At 35.4% G+C, this 23,140-nt stretch overlaps 1 protein-coding gene across 1 annotated transcript in view; it reads left to right on the forward strand.

Moving 5' to 3' along the window:
• The window catches only part of ELMOD2 (ELMO domain containing 2), a 28,983-nt gene that overhangs the window by 448 nt on the left and 5,395 nt on the right, over window positions 1-23,140 (forward strand). The window contains exons 2-8 of the mRNA XM_065877895.1: window positions 773-920; window positions 2,825-2,853; window positions 12,050-12,147; window positions 13,742-13,871; window positions 16,284-16,417; window positions 19,658-19,726; window positions 20,476-20,609. Of these exons, the coding sequence (XP_065733967.1) occupies window positions 779-920; window positions 2,825-2,853; window positions 12,050-12,147; window positions 13,742-13,871; window positions 16,284-16,417; window positions 19,658-19,726; window positions 20,476-20,609 (736 nt within the window). The 5' untranslated portion in view covers window positions 773-778. The remainder of the gene's footprint in view (window positions 1-772; window positions 921-2,824; window positions 2,854-12,049; window positions 12,148-13,741; window positions 13,872-16,283; window positions 16,418-19,657; window positions 19,727-20,475; window positions 20,610-23,140) is intronic.

Raw genomic sequence — 23,140 nt, forward strand, 5'->3', positions numbered from 1 at the left:
GGATCTCGAATTTGACAGTCCCTCGGGAGATGGTCTGTCTGCGGGAATGTTTAAGGCAGGAAAGAGATGAGCATTTTTGTTTTTAAGTAACTCCTGACTTTCATTTCCCTGACCCCGCTTCATTTAGGAGCCGAAGATTTTTCTTATGGCATAAAGATTCAGTTTTATCGAGGATGTAGTCTATTACCCTTCTTAGTATTTCTGCCGTTCACCTGTTGAATGGAAAATCAACAATTAGCCAGGGTGTGATCTATTCCGTGTTCAGTTTGTGTACTTCATTTGTAAGCCATATGTAGTGTTTTTATTTGCTGCCATCGCCTGACTGTGGGACAGCTGTAACTGGGATTATCCACAGGGGTTAAGAAGACTTATTCTTTACACAAACAATTCTGATATATGGTATATTTGATTTAATTGTTGCTTTAGGTGGGGTCCTTTGGTTGTTGAACTGTTGAGCCCTGTTCTCAAAGAATAAGAAATAAAATAGTGAACTGAGGGCTTGAATCTAAGTAAGTAGTTTGATTTTTACAGTTAATTGTTTAAAATGATAAATTAACCATTTGGCCAGCATCATTTAATTAATCTAAATGGTATTTATTACACCTGGCATTGTTTTCTTAGATGCCCAAACACTACTACAAAATAGACACAATGGAACAACATTATATCTATTAATATAATTTGGGATTTGATGAGTTGGATACACTAATTTTTTCTCTTTTTCTAAATCCAATTTAAGGTCGTTAAACCTGTCATATATTTCCTTCTCCAGGAAAAAATGTTTATTTCTTTGTGGGAGTTCTTCTATGGGCACTTCTTTCGATTTTGGATGAAATGGCTCTTACGACAGATGACTGGAAAATGTGAATTGCAGCGAATTTTTGATACCTATGTAGGTGCACAAAGGACACACAGGATAGGTAATGTTTTTCGAAAAAGGATAATTAAAAACGAATAAAAATTTAACTCTGAATGAATATTTTTCTCAGTACTGATAGTGACAATAGCGCTTGTGTATCACGATCAAGTCACTTAATCTCAGTTTCATGATCTTTGAAATCTCACTTTGAATCCTTCCAGCACTAAAACTGATTCTATAGAAAAAGAAACTATTATTTAATTCTGCATCTGTGCAAAGAATTATCTTCTCTGGCTCCTGAAGTTCATCAGTTTTCCTTAGATTATGGTTGCAACCTACTTTCTAGAGAAAAATCTCTATACTTCTGTAAGCCCTTTGAAATTTTCACTTCAGTGAAGGAGATCCATTTTTATATTCAGCATCCTTCAATCTTTTAATCTCTTATGCAGTTCATGAAAGAATAATAACAGGTATCTAGTGATCCCTAGGAAAGATTAGTAGACTAAAAATCTGCACTGTCCCATACTGTAGCCAATAGCCACATGTGGCTATTGGACACTTGAAATATGATTAGTCTGAATTAAATGTGCAGAACTAGAAAATATACTCTGGATTTCAAAGGCTTTATGTGAATGTAAAGGTATCTCATTCATAATTGTTTACATTCATTGTATGTTGAAATGATAATATTTTGGATCTATTGGGTTAAAATATATTAACATTACTTTTATCTGTTTCTTTTACTCTAATATGGCTACTAGAAAACGTTAAGGTACACATGTGGTTCGCATTTGGGCTTGCATTATATTTCTGTTGAACAGTGCTGCTCTAGTACCTTCTAAAATTGATCAGCTTTCAATACTTACTTGAAAATATGGCTTTAAATTAGAACACAGATGAGTGAGAAATATGATCGAGGTCATTTCTCTTTGGCCAGAGTGAGGCAGACCAGGGATGGGCTGCAGTTCATGTTCACTGTGTCAGATGGAAAATCATGACTTAACCACAGCCTCTTTTGTGTTGAACAAGTGTGCTTCAACTAAGAAATCCACCGCTGTAAGATTTGAGGAGTGCGTGTTAGTAGCCAAGATAACAGGGGAAGAATGGCAGAGTAAGGAGAGAGTGAGCCTCAGGGCTGCTAGATGATTGAAGTTTAATTACCTCCCTAGATTTTTCACAACTTTGTAGCTGACTTAAATTATTGCCTGCTCTTTTGATTTGCCCTTTTGACTGCTCTGAGAAGAGCAAAGTACCTCTTGATAAGAACTCTTCGTAGTATTGATTGGTTTTTTATATTATGGCAGAAGAACATTTTAAGACTTTATTTTGCAGCAAGAACATTTTTCTTGAATTTTTCAAATTGCTGAGAAAAGGAGACTGTTTACTATTTGCCAGAAAAATTTGTAAACAGACCAGTAAAAAACGTTCTTGTGATTCTTGAAGCAGAAAGCAAGAACGAAAAAGCTGTTTTGCTTTTTGTCTGGTTAGAGAATGGTTGTCCAGATAATCTAAAGTCTTCCTTTTTGCCCCTTTGTTGTATGTTTTGTTTGCTAGCTCTTCAAATGTAAACGCTTACTTCGTAAGGCTAACACATGAAAAGGTAGGATAGAGCACTCTCACTGTATTCTTAAGATGAGTTTCTGGAACCCAAGCTATTCTGAGGTAGCCGTGGATGAATTTGCAGCAGTTAGTAGACACTTGGGGGCCCGCACAGAAACAGATGATTCTGGGGAAATTAGGTTGGTCTTACCTGTTTGGCTCTGGTATGTGTGTTGGGTTGAGAATTTTGGAATCATACTGTAAGGATAAATTTTTTTAATGTTTGCTATGTTATTCATGTAGAAATTATATCTTCTGGAACTATTAAAGTAATTTATTACTGGCTTGATGTTTATACTATTTGTTTGCAGAGTAATTCACAAACAGCATTTAAGTAATAATATTCTTTTTTTTTTTTCATTTCAGAAAATTCCTTGACATACTCCAAGAATAAGGTAGGATCATATCAAGGTGATTATTCTAGACAACTTAACTTGGAGATACTTTTTCTTTAAAAGAATGTCTCAATTTTAGAGTGAATTATTTTTAATGTCCTACTAGAAGAGTCTTTGCTGTAAAGAGTATTGAGTGAAATTTTCCCATCTTAGAAGAAATATTCTATTTTTTAAAACCTTTTTTTTCTGTGTGTGTATGTGTTTGTGTGCACTACTCATGCACAAAGAAGGTATTTGAATAATTTTTTCTGTTCTGAGGTTTTGCTTGTTTATTTTACCTCAAAACTTGTTAGATTTTGGGAAAGCAGGGTCTTAGGGGGAAAACTTTCTAATAGACTGTGTCCTTAAGATAGGTTTGGATAGTTATAGAAAATCCTGGGTCATGTACCTTTTGATCCAAAATAAGTCATACCTCATACTGTTTATTAGTCAGTTGCTGCTGTGTAACAAACTTATAAAATCTCAGGGCATAGGTTTATTATATAATTGCATTATAAATAAATGCATTATTTATTTCTTGCTAATGTGTCTGTGGGTCAACTGGGGAAGCGCTTCTTCAAGCTGGTGCCAAGTTCAGGTCTGTTGTAGTTGTCTCATTGTGGGACCTAGGTTGAAAAGGTACCTGGGAAATATTCTTCTCACAGTTAATCGTTGAACGTCCAGCCACAGAGGCATATTTTAAGTTTTCTTGTGTCATGTCCATTAATATCCCTAAAGTAAGTTACATGGCCAAGCCCAAGTCAAGGGGTGGAAAAATACATTATGCCCACCATGAGGCCATGTTAGGCATGTGGGTATATAATTCAATTACACAGGAGTGAAAAACAGGGACCAATAATTCAGTCTACCACATGCTTCCCTATAGTGTTTCGCAATATTTTTTCTCTGTATATAGATTATTTGGTGTGGCAAAGTTAGAGTATGGAACATGTAGACCATTGTTTGAAATCCCATAGTAGATCACAGCCAGCATTAAACAACAACAAAAGGAATGGAATAGAAAATAATTAGAAAACAGCGGTCATAGTAAGGTTAAATATGGTTTCATGAAAATTTAATTTTAGTTATCTGTGTGTGCATCTAATTCTGTTTTAGATATCCGTATATATGTTTGTATTTGGTCATGATGTACAATGTGGATCGAGAATATAGGGTCAAAAATTGTTGATTTGCTACTGTCTAGTGATATTAATATGAGTTACTGATTCATGCTGGAAAGAAAATGGACACTGCTGAATATTGCAAGCATATCTGTTAAGTTTTGGAGAGTGACCTATAAAATAGGTGCTTTACTGATTTAGTTAGTCTTTTATTTATGAGTGGTCAATTTGGGAATAACTCATATACATGAGTCTAGAGTCCTACCCCTTTGTTTAGAATCCTATAAAGTGATTAATATTCTTTTTTTTAAAAGTGAGACTGTAGGGATCTAGAAAGTTAACAAGTTGCTCATTCTAAAAATTTGTTTATACCTATCCACCCGTGTAGTTCCATTAATTGAAACTTCGGATGCAATTTCACACAGTATCATAAATTGTAGATGAAACTCTGGAGGGTTTCTGGAACTGGGAACTCACTTTCACATCTGTCTGTGTAACCATCATTACCAAAATTGATTGTAATGACATTTTTGGTCGTAAAATTTACTTATGGGATTTTATATGTGGTAAAATTACCCCAAACTTAAGTGAGACTGCACACAAGATGATATTTTTAAGAACTCTAGTGCCTTGATCAAATCCTTGAGCGAAGATTTGAATGATTGCCGTATGTTCAACATTCCACCAGGGTCTTTGGTATATAAAAAAAAAAAAAAAGACTGAAATCTAATGTAATTAAAATCAGGCATTTAGAGACGGAAGAGGTAAGTGTGGGCTGAAGTGTTTGGAGGCTTTAAGGTAGTGGTTACAAGTTAAAGAAAATAAAATGTTCATTATCTTTTATCTCATTTACTGGCAATTAAAGTTCACTTGAAAAGTAAACATTAAAATTGTATTCTTGGGCTTCCCTGGTGGCACAGTGGTTGAGAGTCCGCCTGCCGATGCAGGGGAGGCGGGTTCGTGCCCCTGGCTGGGAGGATCTCACATGCCGTGGAGCTGCTGGGCCCGTGAGCCATGGCCGCTGGGCCTGTGCGTCCGGAGCCTGTGCTCCACAACGGGAGAGGCCACGGCAGTGAGAGGCCAGCGTACGGCAAAAAAAAAAAAAAAAAAAATGTATTCTTATGAATTTATTATCTAAAAATATAAATTGCTAATTGTGTTTTGGAGGGCATACTAAAAAGGAATAGTCAACAAATGGGTAGTTAAATACTTACGGAATTAAATCACAGGAGCTTTGCTTTCTTGCTGTTTTAAATCTAAGGTAAACTTGTCAATAAGCTAATGGAGGAAGTCACATCGGTTTAAATATACAATTTATGGTGTGTATTGTGTCTCATTTGTATATTTCATTTACTTTGTAGAGTAAAATTGAATTCTGATTTTGTGATATTTCTATTAACCCGCTCTACTTTTATATTCCTATGAAAAAAATCTGAGTTCAGATTCTGATTGTACCACTTTCTAGTTGTTTGTGCAAGTTACTCATTTTCTCATTGTCAAAGGAGGTATTAATATCCACATGGTTGTTTCAGGATTAGAAATATTATTATAATGAAAGCAGCCTAAGAGAATACCCAGTACCTGATAGGTATCACTAATATTATGTTAGTGATGATGGGATTAAACCAACATACACTACAAAATTTTTAGAAGTTTAAAATATGCATGAAAACTTAGTTATTTAAATACTTAACATTAACCAATGATTGCTGTGAATAAAAGTGATTTTAATCTATTAAGGCCAGTTCCCTGAAGCAGTGATAGTGTGGTCCTATTGGGTTGTGAATTGTTCTGTAGTGGAAATTCTTTCCTTGATTGTTAAAAATTGAGTCTTGTTTGCTTGTATTTTACATTAGGACCAACCACTTATCAATTATATATTAAGGATTACTAAAACTTTGGGATTTATAAATGAAAATGAAAACCTTTTTAGAACTTGAGGAGTCTAGTTCAGTATTCTGCTAAGAGGTCTGGCTGCTATTCAATGTATGGTAATGTTGCAGAGCTCCACTGTACTTATGCATATATGGGTATTTGAAAATTTTGAAATTTAGGGAAAGAACACTTTGTCAGTCTAGTCATGTTTTTGATTGGCTGTTGTTTGGTTAGAGCTGCTGTCTTAGCTCTTAAATAGTAATGATAACATTCTAGCTATTGAATGATAAATTAGTTTTATAGCATCAGTTTACTTGTCTGTGCATTGATGGTATAGTAATGCACATTTGCATATTTTTTGGTCTCTAATTTTCCAAAATTAGACTTTAAGTATATAACCACATAGGCATTGTGGTTCAAAAATGAAACATTCACACTCTGTGGTTACACTAACACAAATGTATATATAATTTCCCCAGATTTACTTGCATGGTGAAACTCATTGTTGATGTTTGTTGGCTATAAATATAATTTGGCTAGTCATATAATTTATAACTTACCATCAAGGTAGGTATAATAAAAAAAGACTAGATTACTTTTATGTTTATTGAATGTTATTTTGTAATAAAATCATATGCATAAGCATATATTATTTTCTTACAAAACATATAAGTGATTTGTATATGTTGCTTTCTTGTTGTTTATTATCACCTACTTTTTCTTTAGCTCTAAAGTAAACATCATGGGGAAAAGGGTCTTTGTATACTTATGTAGTTTTAGGTTAAAAGAGAAAGTTTTAGAATTGCTGACCTAAGAAATTCTTTAAGTCCTGTATATTCCAGTATTGAATATACCTTCATGAGCTCCATGAGAACTTAGACAATGTTGGGATACATGAGAACTTAGAAAATGTAATGGGTTATATTTCTCCTCTATCCAGCTGTTATTTTGTTTTTGATTAGGAACCAAAGATCTACCAAAAGTTTAGAGAATAAGACAGAGATTGACAGATGGATAAAAAAGCAAGACCCAACTAACTGAATGTTATTTCAAGAAGCATACTCGAAACATAAAGTCACAAACAAATAGAAAGTAAAAGCGTATACCGTGCAAACAATAAGCATAAAAAAGCTTTTGTGGCTTTCTTTTAGAAAATATAAACCTGGAATATTATTGGAGACTAAATCTTTTTTTTTTTTTTGGTAATGATAAAATGGCTAATTTATCAAGAAAACATAACAGTATTAAATGTGTATACACTTATTAACAAAGCTGCCAAATACTTGAAGCCAAAATAGACACAGCTAGACGGAGAAATATATGAACCCACAATTGCAGCTGGAAACTTTACTGCATTCTCTCAATAAACGATAGTACAACAAGAAAAAAAAAATCGGAAGGCTCTATACAATTTGAACAATACGATTAACCATCTTGACCTAATTGACATTTATAGAGTGCTACACCCAACAAATGCAAAATACATATTCCCAAGTACACATGGAACAGTCATATAGATATATACTGGGTCTTTTAAGTCTCAGTAAGTTTCAGAGGGCTGAATGCATACAGAGTATGTTTTCTGTCTCCAACAGCATTAAGTTAGAAATAAGAGGACTTCCCTGGTGGTGCAGTGGTTAAGAATCCAACTGCCAAAGCAGGGGACACAGGTTCAGTCTCTGGTCTGGGAAGATCTCACATGCCACGGAGCAGCTAAGCCCGTGTGCCACAATTACTGAGCCTGTGCTCTAGAGCCCGCTAGCCACAACTACTGTGCCCACTTGCCACAACTACTGGAGCCCACGTGCCACAACTACTGGAGCCCACGGGCCTAGAGTCTGTGCTCTGCAACAAGAGAAGCCACTGCAATGAGAAGCCCATGCACCACAACGAAGAGTAGCCCCCACGTGCCACAACTAGAGAAAGCCCGCGCGCAGCAACGAAGACCCAAAGCAGCCAAAAAAATAAATTAATAAAATAAATTAATTTTTTAAAAAAAGAAATAAGAAAAATATAACATCTAGAAAATCCCCAAATATCTGGAAATTAAGAATCTGAGTAACCCATGGATCACAGAAGTACTCACAAGGGAAATTTAGAAAGAGAATTGAAGTGAATGGTAATGAAAACACAACATATCAATTTGTGGAGTACACCCAAAGCAGTTTTTAAAGGCCTGAAATCAGTGAGCTATGCTTATACCTTAAGAAACTAGAAGAGAGAAAATTAAACCCAAAATAAATAAAAGAAAGGATATAATGAAAATAAGAAACAATTAACAAAATAGTAAACAGATAAAAATAGGAAATACCACCAAGCTCAAAAGTTGATTCTTTGAAAAAATTAGTAATGTTAATAGCCCTCTAGGAACACTGATCAAGAAAGAGAGAAAGCCCAAATTGCCCATATCAGGAATGATAGAGGGGGCATCACCACAGCCTGTAGTCACTAAAGTATAAGGAGGTGCTATGGACAACTTGATGCGAATGAAGTCTATAGCTTAGATGAAAGAGACAAAGTGCTTGAAAAACACAGTTTAGCAAAACTAACACAAAGAAATAAAACAATTGAAATAGCCGTATACCTAATAAATGGAATCTGTAATTTAAACATTTTGCACCAAAAAATCTTCCAATATTAGCTTCACTAGTGAACTCTTATCAAACGTTTAAGAAGAAAAAATAATACTGCTATTACATAAGCTCCTAGAAAATCGAGTAGAAAGAAACATTTTATGAGGCCAGTATAATCCTGATATTAAAACCAGACAAGGACACTGTATAAATGAAAATTACAAACCAATATCCTTCCTTAATATAGATAGAAAAATTCTTCATTAGCAAATTGATCCCAGTAATATATAAAAAGAATAATATGTCATGACTACATTTTCAAAATCAATGAATGTAACTTACCACATTAACAAAGTAAATTAGAAAAAGAAGATCATTTGAGTAGATACTGTAAAACTGTTTTGGCAGAGCTCAATACCCATTCATGGTCAGAAACACTCAACTAACTAGGAGTAAAAGGAACTTCCTCCTCCTATTAAAGGCCATCTATGAAAACCCTGCAGCTAGCATGATAGGTATACAACACTGAATTATTGAATGCTCTCCACACTCAGTTGGGAACAAGGCAAGGATGTTTACTCTCCTTTTATTTGGCATTGTGCTAAAGGTCCTAGGCAGTGTAGTAAGGGAAGGAAAAGAAATCTAAGACATAATGATTGAAAAGAAACTGTCTTTATTAACAGATGACATAGTTTGTGAGTATAGAAAATCCTAAGAAATCTATAAAATTAACCAGCATTATTGATAAATGAATTTAGCAATGTCGTAGGACACAGTATGTCCCCATATGTTAAGAGCAAACTTTTAGAAAACAAAAAACTGAAAACAAAAAAACAGTTCCACTTACAGTAGCATCCAGAAACGTAAAATACTCAGGGATAAATATAACGAAAGCTATGCAAGATGTCCGCGTTACGACTCCTTTTCCTGAGAAAACTTAAAATGGAAAGATATACTGTGTTCATCAATTGGAAGAGTCAGTATTCTTAAGATGCTGATCCCCAAACCGACCTATGGATTCAATGCAATTCCAATCAAAATCCCAGCAAGCTTTTTTTTTTTTTTTTTTTTTTTGTGGTATGTGGGCCTCTCACTGTTGTGGCCTCTTCCGTTGCGGAGCACAGGCTCCAGACGGGCAGGCTCAGCGGCCATGGCTCACAGGCCCAGCCGCTCCGCGGCACGTGGGATCTTCCCAGACCGGGCACGAACCCGCGTCCCCTGCATCAGCAGGCGGACTCCCAACCACTGCGCCACCAGGGAAGCCCTCAGCAAGCTTTTTGTGAAGGGAGTGGCAAGCTCATTTAAAGTTTATACAGAATTTTAAGGAAACTAGTATGGCCCAGATAATCTTCTAAAAGAACCAAGTTAGAAGATTTATACTGACTTAAAGACTTTCTAGGCAAATAGATAAATATAACAGATGAGAGAACAGAAATAGACCATACATAATTTTTTAACAAGGATGCTAAAGCAATTCAGTGAGGACAGGAAAGTATTGGAAAACCAATAAATAGTGCTGGAACAACTGGATATCCAAATTGGGGGAGGGGAGGCTCCTATCTCCCTCTACATGTGAAAATTAATTTGATATGGACTTTAGAGCTATGTTTAAACCAAAACGTTAAGGCTTCTCAAAGAAAGCATAGGAGAGGGCTTCCCTGGTGGCGCAGTGGTTGAGAGTCCGCCTGCCGATGCAGGGGGACACGGGTTCATGCTCCGGTCTGGGAAGATCCCACATGCCGCGGAGTGGCTAGGCCGCTGAGCCTGCGCTTCCGGAGCCTGTGCTCCGCACCGGGAGAGGCCACAACAGTGAGAGGCCCGCGTACCGGGATAAAAAAAAAAAAAAGAAAGAAAGCATAGGAGAATATACATCTTCTACCATGGGTTAAGCAAAAATGTCTTTTAGAGAGGACACAGCGTTACCATTTAAATAGAAAAATTAGACTGCATCAAAATAAAAACTACTTATCAGAGACACCTTTAAGAAATGAATTGACAAGACAAAATATTTGCAGCACATATATTTGATTAGGGACTTATATCTCGTAAAGAACTTTTAGAGCTCAGTAATAAAAAGACAACACAATTTTTAAAAGGACAAGAGCCTCTAATAGTCACTTCACAAAGATAAAAAATATTATTCATAGTAGTCTAAAATTGGAAGCAATGCAAATACCCATCACCGGGAGAATGAGTAAACAATTGAGGTGTATTCATACAATGGAATACTGCTCAACAATTGGAAGGAACAAGTTACTGACGGAAGCAAGAACGTGGATGAATTCTAGAGACGTTACTGAGCAAAAGAAGGCAGACAGAAGAGTACATACTTTATGATTCCATTTATGTGCACACCACAAAGTTATGGTGATAGAAAGCAGAACAGTGGGTGCTTGTTGGGGGAGGGATTGATTGGGAAGGGGCATGAGGGCACTTTCTGCAGTGATGGAAATATTCTATATTTTGGTAGGGATGTGGATTATTTGGGTATATGCATTTGTCAAAACTGGTCAAACTGAATATGTAACATCCATTCCTTTCATTGTATTTAAATTAACCTCAATTTAAAGAATAGTAATGGATAGCTGTACATGACTTTTACTGAAACAGTTGCCTTTCTTAAGGTTTTCATCTGTCAAATATCTCCGTTCGATAATTATATGTCTGTTATCTCTTCTATACAGGATATGAAAAAATGAGTTAGATACAGTCTCTGTCCTCAGAGAATTTTCCACTTAATATATAAAAATAACTATACTATAGAAAGTGATAAGAGTCATAGAAAGGTTACAGGTACATTATTATGCGGATTCCAAGAGAGGAGAGGTTACTTCCACTTGAATAGAATCAGGGAAGGCTTCCTGGATCGGTATGTGAGCTAGCTTAGCAATGGGAAGAATTGATATGTCTAGAGATTGGGAAAAAGGATCAATCCAGAAGAAAGGCCCAGGATATGCAGAAGCATAACTCCAAGTATGATTAGATTATTTTGTCTGGAGTATAAGGAGTATCAGATGGAATTTTGATAGTAGGATGCTAAAGCAATTAAAGAGGGATAAGAGTTAAAGAAACCTTCTAAGGATAAAGAAGGCCCGAACTTGCTTATTTCTTGAGAGGAAGGATCCAGTGGACATTTATAAGACATATTATTTAAGAAATCTGTTTTATATGCATAGAAAAAAGACTGGAAGGATATCTGCTCATCTGTTACCAGTGGCTATCTCTGGTGGTAGGATTGACAAGATTATTTGACTTTTCTTCTTTTTGCTCGTCTGCATTTAAAATTTAAACTTTTTTCCTTCTGCATTAAAATTTTTGTACATATATTTTTATTATGTAATTTTAGAATTTTATAAAAAGTATTTGCTTCATAAGCATACTATGGTGGGAGCTTATTTGCTAAGAACTCATTGGCTTAGAATCTCTTGATTCTCAGTTAAGGAAGACGTCATCTAATACATCATGCTGCTTTTCTTCTATTTTATGTATGTATGATTTTAGCCCTACTGAAAATTTGAAACAAATTCGGTTTCATTTGGTTTTGCATCTTAATACACGCATTATGAAGCTGACTAAATACCTCAAAACATACTGTTCTTTTTCAGCCATAGGGGATTTTTCTCATTCAGCTTTGTTTCACACAAATAGGTCTTACAGAAAGCGACACTTGTTGTTCAGAGTGAAGTGGACAGATGTGTAGTAGACATAATGAAGGAAAAGAATATTAACCCCGAGAAGGATGCCAGGTATGTGTTTTTACGGTGTTCTCATTTATCGTATGCTTACATGCTGTGAGGCTGGAGATCTCACACAGTTGTGAAACGTTAGAGCTGAAGGGTTTGTGGAGATCATCTAATTCAACCCTTTCACTTCACTAGATGAGGAAGTGAGGTCCAGAGAGGTGAGTGATGGAAGCAGGACTAAAACCTATATCTCTGGGTTCCCAGTCCAGTACTATTGCCAGTTTATCATCTGCCTTCTCTAAGGTAACTTACCATTACTTTCCCAAATTTAAATAATGACTCCTGTGTCCTTCTTGTCCTTCAAAATTCAGTTCTTCTGTCCTCCTCCAGGAAGGTCCTCTATCATACATTTAACCCATTGTACTGTAGTCATTGGTTTGCTCTTGTTCTTCCCCAAATAAATTCTGAGTTCCATAAGAGGACTTGACTTATACATTTCTGTCTTCCCAGCACAAGTATATTGAGATAGTAAATATTTAGCAAGCTTTTCTTCATTTGGTATTTTCTTTGTAAATATTGAGGAAGGAGTAATTTATTTGGGATGAAGCAGGGGAGGGTACAGGAGAGAACTGTGACGATAAGTCCACAGAAGAGGTAACGTTTGAGCTGGACCTTGTTGAATGGGTAGGGGAGGACATTCCGTGCAGAGGAAGGTGCCAACAAGACACAGAGTCCTTGAGTATCTGGGAATGACAGGCAGTCCTCTGTAGCTGGAGCGTTGAATAGGCGCAGAGCAGAGGTTGGAGAAGTGAGTGGAGTGTAAGATCAGAGATATATTGCAAGGAGGCTCGCATGCCACACTGAGAGATTTAGATATTGTCCTCTGATTTTTTTTTTTTTAAGCAAACAAGCTACATTATCAGATACGTATTTTAGGAAGATGAAGGGTAAACTTGAAGAAGTGGGAGGCTGGTAGAAGGAATAAAGACAGAACAGTCAGGAAACTGAGTCATTCAGGCAAGAGATGATGACGCCATAAATACACCGGGGTAAATGGATATATATGATGAGGGCTTTGAGGGACATTTCAGAGCTAGAAAGGATAAGGGCTCAGGGACCTTTTGATGTATTATTGATGGAGAGGAAGGTCAGAACTTGGAGCGTTCTAGCTTGGGGAACTAGTGCTTAGTGATTCCACTAATGGATTTAGAGTTGAGAAAGAGCATACTTCTTCAGGGAGGATGAGCTGTTGTGTTTGGAAGCACGGGGAGAACCTGTCACGGCCTTGTGTGTTGCTGTACCCTTAGAAAATTAGGTCTGCTGGTAGTGTCTCACAGTAAAGATTGGGGAACACATGAGATTGCCCAGAGAAAACATGGAAAGAAGTGAACGAATCAAGGATTTACAAAGTTTACAGTTTTGGAAGTTTGCCTTTCCTACCTGTCTTGCCCTCTTTGTAGGCCCTGTTCTATCACATCTTGCATGATACTTTGTATAATGTTTTGTGTTTACAGAGGCTCTTGATGCTTCTTGTATTAAATCAAAAGCTAGGGAATGCTTTCTAAATAGACATATGAACCACAAGCTATGGAAGGCATTACTTTATTGTGATAAGAAGGTACGATTTTTTAAAAATAATAACTTTTATCATTTTCAGTTTTAAAATCTGTATGAAGGCATGCTTACTACAGATATCTGGTTATAAACAGCTCTACTTGGATGTAGAAAGTGTGAGAAAAAAACCATATGATTCTGATAACCTGCAACATGAAAAGCTGCTTCTCAAGGTAAGTTTTGGTGTTCTGTATTTGGAGTTACACTGGAAAATAAATCAGGCTTGAGCCAGTAAGGCCTGTGTGGAGAATCTGGAGGCTTACACAGCCATCTGATTTCTTTGCCTCTCAGAGAATTTTATTATATTGGTGAAAGATTTTTAGTTAACTATTTTTATAATTTCCTGATAGGCATCAATGAAATAGATTCAAATTTTATTTTAATGCTTTTAATTCTGAAATAAATTATAAACTTATAAAGGGAGATCTTTTCAACTGAGAAGTATGAGTCCACAAGCTTCAGATTTTTTCCTACTTTTTATATAAATCCTCACATAAATTAGGCATTTTTTCAGCTTACTCTTGAATTATGAACATAGATGTCCCTTTTCAGATTATTATGTCAGATCTTTTGGGATTTATGAAATGTGCCAAATATTGCCACAATAGATTTAAAAATTAAGAGAGTAAAGAAATTTACTTAGGACCTTCCTATTTCTTATTTCTGAAGTAAAAATGCATGAGGCCAATGAGATGCTGAAGTTCCAGAATATCAGGCCTGGAGTAAGCTTTCCAGATCATCTGATCTAGTACCTTTATTGTAGGGATGAGGTTAGTTCTAAGGCCTAGAGGAGGTGAAGTCATTTGCTTTAGAAAGATCAATTCTGAAATAGAGCTGAATCAGCTGCCCATCCACTTCACCTATTCTAATTATATTTTTAAATGGTTATAGTTAGGGAAAATAGCACATGGCACCTGGTGTTAGGAGTTTGTTATAAACTAAAAGTGCAGTGGAAAGAAACAGAGTATTCAAGTAACAGTAAGAGACAAGTTTAAAAACAACAAAACTTGTTTTCAGGAGGAGATAAATATACACTTCACCTAATTTTAAAAATAAAACTTGATTTTGTCAGTGAGGATAATAAAACTACTCAAAAGACTGTTGCTGCGGGTTGAATTTTTATGTTTCAAGTGTTAGCACAGTGCCTGGCACTCACTAAGGGTTGACCTCTTTATAGCTTCCTCGTCGTCATTATTCCCTTAACTTCAGACCCTCTCTACACAATACCTTCCCTTTAGAGAAGGGATAAGACCCAAGTCCTAGCATTTGAGTCAAGGGAATTTTCAACTTGGTGATTCATCATGAAACTCATTCAGAGGTGAAGAGCCAGTTGCTGGCAGTGAATCACCCAGCCTCACACATGCTCAGCAGGGTAAGGGGCTAAGGAGATCTGTGTTTCTTTAAGTACAGTCCAAGAGCCACCTTCACTAAAGTTAACCAGTGTTTAATATTGAGAATCCAAGGTTCCACCTTTGCCTACGAAATCAGAATCTTCAGGGGTGGAACCCCGAAATTTGATATTTATGCATGCTGAATTTTGAGTTTTAGTGGTCTTACCTTGTCTCTCACCACATCACTGAGGCCTCATCCTTGGCATAATCCAACCCTTGCTGAGCTCATGGAGAGAGGCTAAGGTGAGCAGGTGCATGTGTGAGTAATGAGAGAAGGGACCAGATAAAACCCAGTCTAATGATTGGATTCACTTCAGGGCCAGAGTGCTGACCCTGTCTTACAGTAAGGTCACAAAGTCTTCACATTTCATTCTAGGTAACAGGATACTCCTTTCATTAGGAGTCCTTTACTCAGCAGTGCCTGAAATGGTAGTGAAGTGGGAAAAATTTAAAAAAAAGCAAGTATTTCTGTTTTGCAAATTCTCACAAACTTTCTTATCAACTTTTGTAAGTCTCTTTTGTCTGATGACTTGTGGTGTTGAATTTAGAAAATGACTGATTATACATTTTTAAACTTTATTTTGCACTAATTGGTTTGTTGCTATCCAATATTTGATAACTATTCTTAAATCCTCAATCTTAAGGAATATATTTACTTACAACCAAGTCATATTCTTTTTCTTTTAAAACTATGAAAATTTGTAAAATAATGATCATATAGGTTTTAATACTATCAGTGTTATTTCTCCATGATCCCCTCCCTATCTCAGACTTATTTTCCTTCTGATTAAGGATAATCACCCGCCATTAGAATAGAGCCTACTTAAGTATATAGTGTTTGAGGCAAGGACCAAGTGCCTGGCACTGTGTTCTTCTCAAGGAAGCAGTTTACTAATTCTGGTATATATGTATTAGTAAGTAAAGACATCTCATTGTTTTCGATTTCTGTGTATTTGTTACCTTTTCAAAGTCTACTGTTCTTTGTATGTCTTTTAAATTGGAATAAGTATGCTACATTATTTAGGCTAATTGAAAAGTTCTCTAAATATAGTCTTTGTTGAGCCTATGATTTGTCTACAAAAGTTGTTTAATTAAAAGCAATCGACTTACCAGTATATCAGCTATGAGAAGAAAAATGTCTTGGTAAATTAAGAGCATCACTATTATTTGTAATATGGAAGCATGTTTGTACAGCTTTGGAATCTTCTAATGCCCACGAAAAAATTGAAGGCTAGAATCTCCAAGCAGTGGGCTGACATTGGTTTCCAGGGTGATGATCCCAAAACAGACTTCAGAGGCATGGGAATACTTGGATTAATCAATCTTGTGTAAGTGAAAATAAACTCTCTTTAATTCTCTAAATGAAATTACATGTAATCTCTAGTCTTATTAAATTTTAGTGAGAATCAATCTAGTTTTATTCTATCTCTGAATTTTAATAACTGCTGTGCTAAAGGTATTTACTAATACGCTGGCAACAATATGAATACATAAGCCGTATACCGTGTGTGTGTGTGTGTGTGTGTGTGTGTGCGTGTGCGCGCACACGCGTGCATGTGTGTGATTTCTTTACTTCCCAATACTTGCCTCTTTCTTTCTCTTCCTAACCGCCTTTCTGATACCTTTTAGGGAACTGTGTGTACTCTCTTCTTACTCTCTTTATCCTCTTGCCTGTTCTCTCTTGGCTCTCTGACTTCATTTTAGGAGGTTTAACCAGATAAGATAATGATAAAGCCTCTAAACACTTCTTTGCCATCTGTGACAAGTAATTTAAATCCCTGACTTTTCAGAGCCTATATGAACTGTCTCTTGTTTTTCTTCTTTAATATTTATGCTTGGGCACACGTATGAAATCTCAAAATATGTAACTAAAATCAGAATTGATAGCCAAAACTATTTTAGAAAGTAAACTGGAAGATTAATATGAATATGCAAATGAAGATAGTCTAGTGTTTGGGTCTGTCCTTGAATTGTGATTTATAGACTATAAAATGCCTAGAATGGGAATGCTAACCATTAAGAAAGTTTGGATAATTGTTACTGTGAAAAATTAGTCCTGAAACTGAGCTAATTTATGTTAATATTCAGAAAAGATATCTAGGTCAATATGGATAAGGCCGTTTGGGGGGAAAATAGAAGATAACAGTAGGGCTTCAATATCTACAATTTTTTCCAGTTACAAAAGTATTTCATTTTCTGTAGTACCTAAATTGTATGAGCATGAAAGTTTTCCATGCATCTACTTTTCAAAGGTAAAACACCGTTGTCTGAATAATAATAATAATTACAGAAAATGAGATTGCCAATTTTCCACTTTGATAAACAGAAACTTCCATTTGGGGAATTTAATTAGAATAAATGCAGTTTGTTTTCACTTGGAAAAATTATGAAATATTTTAAAATTCATTATTGTTCAGAACACATGGATCTTTTGTTTTTAGCATTTAAAGACCATCTTTTTTCTTGGTACTTATAAACTACACAGATAATTGAAACTTAATTAGACACACACATTCTTCTGATGCTTCCTTTCTTAACTTTTGCTGAGTAACCTTTCTTTTGGTTCATTTCCTCAGAAATCAAGATTTTTCAGCATTTGCCAGAAGATAATTTAATTTAGCTTAAAATTTAAATAATTTAATAGAATTTGATTCAAGACTGTGGTAAGGAGTTCTGATAGACCTTTAAATGATTTGCAGATATTTTTACTCTTATTTAGAGCTAGTATCTACTAATTTGAAAAATGACCAAGATTCAGATATATTAATTATTTGATTGCCATTGATGTACTAGAGATGCTTGAAAACATAAAATTAGCTCTAATTTCTCTCTAATTATGTTTGTTGTCCTGTGTATGGAGCTATAACTGTTCAGGATCAAAATAAAGATACAGTCAGGAAGCAGGCAAGCTGTTCAAATACCTTTATGTAATGAATTTTTAAAATTTCTTGGCCTTTGTCATCAAATCTCTTGAAATATTTTGTTGCTTTGAAGGACAGCTGGTAGTTTGATAGATAACGATGTTTTAGGTAAATGAATGCTCAGGCAGGTATAAAATAAAAAGGATATTTTACAGAACATGAATTGAAGAGAGACTGGAAAAATCTGAATAAATGAGGAAAGAGAAGCAGAAAGGTAAAATATACAAGCTAAGGCCAAAAATATATGTAGGAAGGGAGAGAAGGCAGGAAGGAAGAAAGGAGAAGGAAGGAAGGAAAGAAGGGAAGTAAGTCAGTGCAGATTATTGTAAGGAATAGGTCTCCTTATTACATAGATGCTTATTTTCCTTAGATACTGTTTACATAGGGGTTTCCTAGGTAGGTTCAGCAAGGAAATTAAAAGTTTCTCTGTGTTACAGATTGAATATTTTAAAAGTAGCTTGATTATTGAAATACTAATATAATACTGAATTGTATTAAGTATCATGCAAAAAAAAAGAAATATAGTCTACTAAGGGCATTTTAGAGCCTGCCTCTAGATAAAGTAGAAAATTAGAACATGTAAAGAAAGCATTGCACTAAAACAGGACTTTTTTCTGTTTGGGGATTTACAGATCCCTTTGAGAATCAAATGGAAGTTTTGTATATTCTCTCCCCAGAAAATGTACACACAGAAAATGTATGAATAATTTAAAGTGATTCATGGATCCCCCTTCGTTCATGAATGATCATTCATTCATGAACTTCTAAGTTAACAATCCCTGTTTAAATGGGTTGAAAATTAGAGCCAATGAAGAAAAATGGAAGTCTGTAGTATTAACTTGCAGAAGGAAAAATAGAGGGACATTTGGTTAGAAATTTCTATGCTTTATGAAAATGTCAATGACTGTGCCTTCTAAAATTTAAATAAACCATGGAAATCCATTTTTTCTTCTACTTCTTATCCTTACATAAACATCCAGCCAGTCATCATATGTGTATGAGTATCGGTGCATTATGGGGTGATCCAAAGTTTGAATAGATTTGGTCCCTGTCTTTAAGAACTCGAAGAGGTTGCATTAGTACAAGCCAACAGTATTTATGAACCTTTATATATTTCTCTGTTGTACCTGCTAATACTTCTGTTTTGTGGCCAGTATTTTAGTTACACCACCGATCAAGGAGCGTTTTTTTTTTAGTGCAAAAGGAAGGCTATTGACTTTCTTCTGATTGCATTGACAGTGGCATTAAGCAATATAGACTCAAGTTGCAACAGAAGGAATGAGCTCAGGTGAAAGGAAGTGTCCTAACAGGTACACAGTGACTACTTTATAGAAAATTTAGAACAAACAAATAATCAGAACTCTAGATTTTCTTTTAAAATAGATAAAAGTCTCTTGTTAGATCACTTATTTGTCAAAATACTTCAAAGTCTAGCGAAGGGCCCATGTCCTGTACTAGATAGGCCTGATAGCTCAGAATTAAGTTTTGATTCAGAAGCATCTTGGAGTCACTGAAGTGACTTGAGATGGAGATTGGGATGCTTTTGGCAGTAAGACTGTCACTTTGACAGTAGCTTTTAAAATTGCTTCTGGATATCTTCAATTTGCATGATGTGTTCATTTCATTATTTTTCTTAAACTTTTTCAGGTATTTCAGTGAAAATTATACCAGTGAAGCTCATCAGATTCTTTTGCGTTCAAATCATCCAAAGTTAGGGTAAGCTGGATATGTTAAAGAAACCATAAGCTCTTGAATTGAAAGTATTTCCGGGTATTTTTAAAAATTAGATTATTCTAGTTAATAAGAACTTCATAAAGAATATTGCATGATATATTATTTTATGGCTAAATGAGATCATAAACCAATTTTGTATGTAATTCAATATATTTTTATCACAAGGTATAGTTTATCTATAAAATGGACATAAGGACCTTATAAAAATTTTCTGAGAGATAGATTTGAAAATAAGAATATAGGAAATGGCTTTGAAATGGGAATAAGAAAATGAGAAATAGCTTTGAAACTTGTGAAGTGAAATGCAAGTTGACATCATATTATTAGCTTTATCATTATTTTTATATTCCAATGATACCTATCTTTGAAAAAGCATTATAACACTATTACATCATAAAAATAAATATCCTGATAATGGAGGAGAAAATATCAGATTACTCAGTATATTTTAGAAATCAATGAGGGTGTATGTAGTACTCTTTTAAATTTTTTTTTAAATGATCTTGGTTTTAGATATTCATGTGGCCAGAGCTTTGTTTTCATATCTTAGATAATATCCAGAAAATCAACAGCCTCTAAAGAACAAAAATTAATATGTAGAAATTTTTGTAAAATCAATACAGTGTTGGAAATGGATCAAAGTTACTTTTTCCTAATTCCTTGCATAATTTAAAATTTACTTTATGAGCTATTTTGGCTAGCTGGGATAACTGGTAATGTTTCTGACATAGGTATTCTTATGCAATAGTTGGAATCAATCTTACAGAGATGGCTTATAGCTTGCTGAAGAGTGAAGCTTTGAAGTTTCACCTCTACAACTTTGTTCCTGGTATACCAACAATGGAACATTTTCACCAGTTTTATTGTGAGTATTGAAATGAGTTAAAAGTAGAAATTTCTAAGAGAATTTTTTAATCCTTAGGAAAGTATTACATATAATACCTTTTTCAAATATGTAACTTATACTTGTCATTTTACTATTTAGGATCTTTCAAAAACAGGAAGATAATGGAAGATGGGTATCCAAGAGTATCTTGTACTTCAGTTTATATATTTGCTGATTTAAAAAATTCAGTGAGGCAATTTTTGACATGTATGCAAATGTAGGATTTACACAGTTTTTCTGTAGACATTTGTTTTCCAGTCAACCATAAAGTGAATTTTTCTTCCTGGATACTGGTTAGTGAGTGCCGTTGAGTCAAGGACAGATCATTTGGTTGCTCTTGTAAGGAAATTTAAGGGAACCTTTCACACACACACACACACACACACACACACACACACCTTTTATTTCAAGGCCAGGTTTTCTTGTGTTAGGTTGGGGTATTAAATAACTGCTCCTAAAGCAGTCATATCACCGCTGTTCCATTAACTTTTATTGTGATAGTTGAACGCTGAAGGTTTAATTGAATGAACCCATCTTCTGAAGCTATTGCTCAGAAGCAAAGAATTCAACTCTAGCTTGGCTTCATACTCCATTTTTTCTTGATCTTTTTGTGTCTTTAGATAGGACATAGGAAACTAGCATATAGGAAACTACTTAGATAATAAGTGTCCAAATCATAACTTCTTCAACTCCATTCTTGAAGGAGTCATCAGGTCTCTTTCCCACAACATCGCGTGTTTACTTACTCCCTAATTCCAGGTTTGTCTACTTCTTAAATTTCTCTTGCACTTGTCTACTTTTTCCTATCCCATTGTAACTGCACGACATCAGTCCTTTGTTACTACGTTACTGTAATAGCCTTTTCCCTAGTTTTTCAGTGATGACCCTCCTCCAAATCTCCACATTGAAGGTATAGTTATTTAAAATGAAAATCTAGTCATTTTCTTTCATCTTGTTGCTGAGGAACTGTTTTTTCCCCCCACCAGTCTTATTTGATTTCCTCTCCTAAATCTCTCATTGACTTTGAGCATAGTGCCTAAACTCCTGGGACTTTGCTAACTGCTTCCAGATATTTGTTTTCTGTATGAAATAGATGCTTGTGTAGTGGTGCCGTTGAACATAAAACAAATATAAAAAGAAACAACCAAAAAACTCCTTCCCCCCAATCAAGCGTTTTACCATATTTAAATAAATACAGGAGAGTGACAGGTAGGAAAGCAGTACAAAATGACCTCTGTGCAGTATTGTTTTCCCCTGCAGAGGGGTAGCTGGAGCATCTTTGGATACTGTTGCTTCCAGTGCCCTCAACACCAGCATCTTGTTTGGCTCCTGACCAGGAAGAGCATCAAAGTAATATGTGAGGTGGAAAAGTCGTTATAGGACCTTCTTAGTTGCCTTGTTTCTATCAGTCCTATCCATGGAGCTGTGGATCATCAGGAAAACAATGAAGCTTATGTTTTTCAAATTTCTTGAAACATTTAAAGCAAACACACACACACACGTACGTACATCCATCTTTTATGCAGAAGTTTCCCCCTCAAAATTGATTTTCATACCCTTTACCAATAGTTTCATATCTTAATTAAGGTTCTGCTTTTCTAGGAAGGGGCGTATTCTGACTAGAAAATAATGTGAAACCTTATCTTTTAAACATACCTACCTTTTTTGGTTGGGGGACTGAGCCCAATTCATTCGTACGAATCAGTTCCAAGATAGTAGTTTCTATCTAAAAGAAAGAACTATATAAAGAGATTAGGTTTCACATTTTTTCTTTCCCTGTGATCTGTGTCCATCTCCCCTTTCCCCCTTTTCTCTCCTGCTATTTTGCTGTTGTGGTTCTCCATGGGCAAGGCGGAAGCAGTGAGTGGTAATTTAGCTCCTTAGCTCTGCTGTCACCTTTTGTACATCTAACGTGTAAGCACATAGTCACTGTCATCCCGGGAAGTCACTGACCTTTGGTTTGGTGGTTTCAAAAAAATAACTCCTCAAATTTACAACCAAAAAGTTATGACTAGCTTCATTGAGGTATAATTTATATACCATAAAATTTACCTATTTTAAGTGTACAATGCAATGAGTTTTAGTACATTTACTGAGTTGTACAACCATCACCATAATCCAGTTGTAGAACATTTTTGTCACCCCCGTAAGATCCCTCATACCAGTTTACAGTTAATCCCTGTTCCTGTGGTTCTCCTGTTTTTAATCCCTATGGGAAAACCTCAAGTGTCCCTGCAGCTTTGGTTAGGGGCAGTAGAAGCATACAGGGAATTCTAAGTTTAGAAATTTTTTATGGTGTTTCTCTTGAGTCTGGTGTTCTAAACTCCTAGAGTCAAAAGGGCAATAGGAGTGCTTTATGGAAACAACTCTTTTCCATCACTTCATGGCAAGCTTTAGGAGTCTTATGCCATGTACGGCCCTGCCAGCATCCTAGAATTTCGGTATCTTGCAGTTTCCTCATGTCTCATTAAATCAACTTAGCCACTACAGTCTCAGCTTTTTGAGTCAGT

This window comes from Phocoena phocoena, chromosome 5 (genome assembly GCF_963924675.1).
Source record: "Phocoena phocoena chromosome 5, mPhoPho1.1, whole genome shotgun sequence".
NCBI classification, from domain to species: domain Eukaryota; kingdom Metazoa; phylum Chordata; class Mammalia; order Artiodactyla; family Phocoenidae; genus Phocoena; species Phocoena phocoena.